The sequence below is a fragment of the Salvelinus fontinalis genome, unplaced genomic scaffold (genome assembly GCF_029448725.1).
Source record: "Salvelinus fontinalis isolate EN_2023a unplaced genomic scaffold, ASM2944872v1 scaffold_0545, whole genome shotgun sequence".
Lineage (NCBI taxonomy): Eukaryota > Metazoa > Chordata > Actinopteri > Salmoniformes > Salmonidae > Salvelinus > Salvelinus fontinalis.
Genome location: NW_026600754.1, coordinates 101,050 through 107,049, shown reverse-complemented (window position 1 = coordinate 107,049; position 6,000 = coordinate 101,050). Strand labels below are relative to the sequence as shown.

The 6,000-nt window shown below is 47.8% G+C and overlaps 1 protein-coding gene across 1 annotated transcript in view; it reads right to left on the bottom strand.

The window, feature by feature from the left end:
• Positions 1 to 423: 423 nt before the first annotated feature.
• LOC129846452 (netrin receptor UNC5A-like) overlaps positions 424 to 6,000 on the bottom strand; it is a 75,591-nt gene continuing 70,014 nt past the window's right edge. Inside the window, exon 8 of the mRNA XM_055914386.1 lies at positions 424 to 668. Coding sequence (XP_055770361.1) covers positions 493 to 668 — 176 coding nt within the window. The 3' untranslated portion in view covers positions 424 to 492. The remainder of the gene's footprint in view (positions 669 to 6,000) is intronic.

The window sequence follows — 6,000 nt, the reverse complement described above, 5'->3', positions numbered from 1 at the left end:
TAGCGGGAAAACACCATTGTCAAAAGTGACCGTTAAATGCGATTATGCATGTGATGCTTTCATTACAAAGGTGCATTTTTTATGGTGAAAATTATCTTCCCCAAACTTGAAACTCACACGCTGCTTATGTATGCCAGTTAGGCTCTACACCCCTTGTAAAGCAGCTTAATGTGCTTAATTTGAAGAACTAAACGATCACATTGAATTTGACTGCTATCATGACTCATGACTGCCGGTGTAGTGGTAACACGCTCCCCGTAACCCTCGTTATTACTAAACATTACATTACAGGATTTAAATATAATTAACGACTCAGGGAGCACACACGCACGCACGCACGCACAAACACACACACACACACACACACGCACACACAGAGTAAGAGACATCTACTGGCAACATTAAAATAAATGTGTATATTGATATAGGGTGAAGAGTGGAAAAACAGTGTATGTTAGATATTTTGAGTGTGTTTATATGCATGAAATATGTTTAATACTCACTCTGTAGACACTGTTGGCTGGTACAGTTGAGTGATTGGAGGTCGATGCCCTGGCAGTCTTTGCCCCCGGTGCCAGGCGAGGGCTGGGTACACTCTCTACTGCGCCACATGGAACAGTCCACTCCGCACTCAGACCAATTAGACCAATCACTCCAACCTCCATCTACTGAACACAGGGACAGACACAGGGTCAGAGAGAGAGATACCACACACACGCACAGAGACCAGCGTCAGAGAGAGAGATACCACACACACGCACAGAGACCAGAGTCAGAGAGAGAGATACCACACACGCACAGAGACCAGAGTCAGAGAGAGAGATACCACACACACGCACAGAGACCAGAGTCAGAGAGACACAGACCAGAGTCAGAGAGAGAGATACCACACACACGCACAGAGACCAGAGTCAGAGAGAGAGATACCACACACACGCACAGAGACCAGAGTCAGAGAGACACAGACTAGAGTCAGAGAGACACAGACTAGAGTCAGAGAGACACAGACCAGAGTCAGAGACACAGACCAGAACCAGAGACACAGACCAGAGTCAGAGAGACACAGACCAGAGTCAGAGAGACACAGACCAGAATCAGAGAGAGACAGACCAGAGTCAGAGACACAGACCAGAACCAGAGACACAGACCAGAGTCAGAGAGACACAGACCAGAGTCAGAGAGACACAGACCAGAGTCAGAGAGACACAGACCAGAGTCAGAGAGAGACAGACCAGAGTCAGAGAGAGACAGACCATGTATATACTATTAGGCATATCATATTAGGTATATAATATTAGGTATATCATATTAGGTGTATAATATTAGGTATATCATATTAGGTATATAATATTATATATATCATATTAGGTATATACTATTAGGCATATCATATTAGGTATATAATATTACATATATCATATTAGGTATATACTATTAGGCATATCATATTAGGTATATAATATTATATATATCATATTAGGTATATACTATTAGGCATATCATATTAGGTATATACTATTAGGTTTATCATATTAGGTATATAATATTAGGTTTATCATATTAGGTATATAATATTAGGTATATCATATTAGGTATATCATATTAGGTATATCATATTAGGTATATATTATTAGGTATATACTATTAGATATATCATATTAGGTATATACTATTAGGTTTATCATATTAGGTATATCATTGTAGGTTTATCATATTAGGTATATCATTGTAGGTATATCATATTAGGTATATACTATTAGGTATATCATATTAGGTTTATCATATTAGGTATATCATATTAGGTTTATCATATTAGGTATATCATATTAGGTATATACTATTAGATATATCATATTAGGTATATACTATTAGGTTTATCATATTAGGTATATCATTTTATGTATATCATATTAGGTATATACTATTAGGTGTATTATGTTAGGAATATAAAATTAATTATATTAGGTATATCATATACGGTAAATACTATTATATATGTAATATTAATACTTTTAGGTTAATACTATCATGTTGATAATATTAGGTATATACTATGAGGTAGTCACCTAGAATGCATTTCAATTAACAGGTGTGCCTTGTTAAAAGTTAATTTGTGGAATTTCTTTCCTTCTTAATGCATTTGAGCCACTCAGTTGTGTTGTGACAAGGTAGGGGTGGTATACAGAAGAGAGCCCTATTTGGTAAAATACCCTCCCCCATATGCCCCCCTAGGCACAACTACGACAACATTACCAACAAAAACGGGTCACAACTCCAGCAGATCTGTGGCATGCTGGGTATGTACATAGTCAATGGTAGGCTTCAAGGGGACTCCTATGGTAGGTACAACAATAGCTCATCACTTGGCAGTAGTACTGTAGACTACTTTATCACTGACCTCAATCCAGAGTCTCTTAGAGTGTTCTCAGTCAGCACACTGACACCCCTATCAGATCACAGCAAAATCACAGTCTACTTGAAAAGAGCAATACTCAATCATGAGGCATCAAAGCCAAAGGAATTGAATAATATTAAGAAATGCTATAGATGGAAGGAAAGTAGTGTGGAAACCTACCAAACACAATTAGGCAACTGCAAATTCAAACCCTTTTAGACAACTTCCCAGACAAAACGTTTCACTGTAATAGTAAAGTTTTAAACTTGGTAGTAGAAAACCTAAACAGCATATTTGATCAGCTTCCCTAACAAATCCAAAAATGTCAAACAGAAAACAGAAGAAAATTAACAACAATGTCAAATGGTTTGATGAAGAATTGTTACGGCGATCCTCCTCCTCTCCATCTTCGGAAAAGGAGGAGTATTGAGGGAACCAAGGCGCAGCGAAGTTTGAACACATATTTATTAAACAAGACGAAAAAACGAACACGAACTACACTTGAAATGATACAAAATAACAAACGACGTAGACTGACCTAAACATGAGAACTTACATAGACACGAAGAACGCACGAATAGGAAACAGACTACATAAACCGAAACAGTCCCGTGTGGTACGAAATAACATACAGACACGGAAGACAATCACCCACAAACAAACAGTGAGAACGCCCTACCTAAATATGACTCTTAATTAGAGGAAAACGCAAACCACCTGCCTCTAATCAAGAGCCATACCAGGCAACCCAAAACCAACATAGAAACAGATAACATAGACTGCCCACCGAAAACACATGCCCTGACCATAAACACATAAAAAACAACATAAAACAGGTCAGGACCGTTACAGAACCCCCCCCTCAAGGTGCGAACGCCGGGCGCACCAGCACAAAGTCCAGGGGAGGGTCTGGGTGGGCAGTTGACCACGGTGGTGGCTCCGGCTCAGGACGCTGTCCCCACACCACCATAGTCACTCCCTGCTTCTGTCTTTCCCTCCCAATGACCACCCTAAAACTCACATCCCCTAAATAAACGGCCAGCACCAGGAGAAGGGGCAGCACCGGGACAAGGGGCAGCACCGGGACAAGGGGCAGCACCGGGACAAGGGGCAGCACCGGGACAAGGGGCAGCACCGGGACAAGGGGCAGCACCGGGACAAGGGGCAGCACCAGGATAAAGACCAGCACCGGGATAAGGGGCAGCACCGGGACAAGGGGCAGCACCGGGATAAGGGGCAGCACCGGGATAAGGGGCAGCACCGGGACAAGGGGCAACACCGGGACAAGGGGCAACACCGGGACAAGGGGCAACACCGGGACAAGGGACAGGTCCCGGCTGATATACTCTGGCAGATCCTGGCTGAGGGACTCTGGCAGGTCTATGCAGGCTGACGGCTCTCGACGCTCATGGCAGGCTGACGGCTCTCGACGCTCATGGCAGGCTGACGGCTCTCGACGCTCATGGCAGGCTGACGGCTCTCGACGCTCATGGCGCTCTGACGGCTCTGGCTGCTCATGGCTCTCTGACGGCTCTGGCTGCTCATGGCTCTCTGACGGCTCTGGCTGCTCATGGCTCTCTGACGGCTCTGGCTGCTCATGGCTCTCTGACGGCTCTGGCTGCTCATGGCTCTCTGACGGCTCTGGCTGCTCATGGCTCTCTGACGGCTCTGGCTGCTCATGGCTCTCTGACGGCTCTGGCTGCTCATGGCTCTCTGACGGCTCTGGCTGCTCATGGCTCGCTGGCGGCTCTGGCAGATCCTGTCTGGTTGGCGGCTCTGGCAGATCCTGTCTGGTTGGCGGCTCTGGCAGATCCTGTCTGGTTGGCGGCTCTGGCAGATCCTGTCTGGCGGGCGGCTCTAGCGGCTCCTGTCTGGCTGACGGCTCTAGCGGCTCCTGTCTGGCGGATGGCTCTGTAGGCTCATGGCAGACGGGCGGCTTTGCAGGCTCATGGCAGACGGGCGGCTTTGCAGCCTCCTGGCAGACGGATGGCTCAGACGGCGCTGGGGAGACGGATGGCTCAGATGTCGCTGGGGAGACGGATGGCTCAGATGGCGCTGGGGAGACGGATGGCTCAGATGGCGCTGGGGAGACGGATGGCTCTGGCCGGATACGGCGCACTGTAGACCTGGTGCGTGGTGCCGGAACTGGAGGCACCGGGCTAAGGATAAGCACCTTCCTACTAGTGCGGGGAGCAGGGACAGGGCACACTGTACTCTCAAAGCCTACTCTATCCCTGATGCGAGGTACCGGCACTGGTGACACCGGGCTGAGGACAAGCACATCAGGATTAGTAGGGGGAGAAGATACAGTGTGTTCAGGGCTCTGGAGACGCACAGGTGGCTTAGTGCGTGGTGCCGGAACTGGAGGCACCGGGCTAGATACACGCACTACAGAGAGAGTGCGTGGAGGAGGAACAGGGCTCAGGATACGCACTGGTAGCCTAGTGCGTAGTGTAGACACTGTAGGTACTAGGCTGGGGCGGGGAGGTGGCGCCGGAAATACCGGACCGTGGAGGCGTGCTGGCACTCTTGAGCATTGAGCCTGCCCAACCTTACCTGGTTGAATACTCCCGGTTGCCCGACCAGTGCGGGGAGGTGGAATAACCCGCACCGGGCTATGTAGGCGAACCGGGGAAACCATGCGTAAGGCAGGTGCCATGTATGCCGGCCCGAGGAGACGCACTGGAGACCAGACGCGTTGAGCCGGCCTCATGACACCTGGCTCAATACTCAATCTAGCCCTACCAGTGCGGGGAGGTGGAATAACCCGCACTGGGCTATGCACTCGTACAGGAGACACCGTGCGCTCTACTGCGTAACACGGCGCCTGCCCGTACTCCCGCTCTCCACGGTAAGCCTGGGAAGTGGGCGCAGGTCTCCTACCTGCCCTTGGCCCACTACCTCCTAGCCCCCCCCAAGAAATTTTTGGGAGTTACTTACGGGCTTTTTGGGCTTCCGTGCCAGACGCGTTCCCTCATAGCTCCGGTTCCTCTCTCCGGTAGCCTCTGCTCTCCTCAGTGCCTCCAGCTGTTCCCATGGGAGGCGATCCCTACCAGCCAGGATCTCCTCCCATGTGTAGCAACCCTTTCCGTCCAATATATCGTCCCATGTCCATTGCTCCTTCTTTTCTTGTCCCTTTCTCCGTTGACTCCGCTGCTTGGCTCTGGTAAGGTGGGTGATTCTGTTACGGCGATCCTCCTCCTCTCCATCTTCGGAAAAGGAGGAGTATTGAGGGAACCAAGGCGCAGCGAAGTCTGAACACATATTTATTAAACAAGACGAAAAAACGAACACGAACTACACTTGAAATGATACAAAATAACAAACGACGTAGACTGACCTAAACATGAGAACTTACATAGACACGAAGAACGCACGAATAGGAAACAGACTACATAAACCGAAACAGTCCCGTGTGGTACGAAATAACATACAGACACGGAAGACAATCACCCACAAACAAACAGTGAGAACGCCCTACCTAAATATGACTCTTAATTAGAGGAAAACGCAAACCACCTGCCTCTAATCAAGAGCCATACCAGGCAACCCAAAACCAACATAGAAACAGATAACATAGACTGCCCACCCAAAACACATGCCCT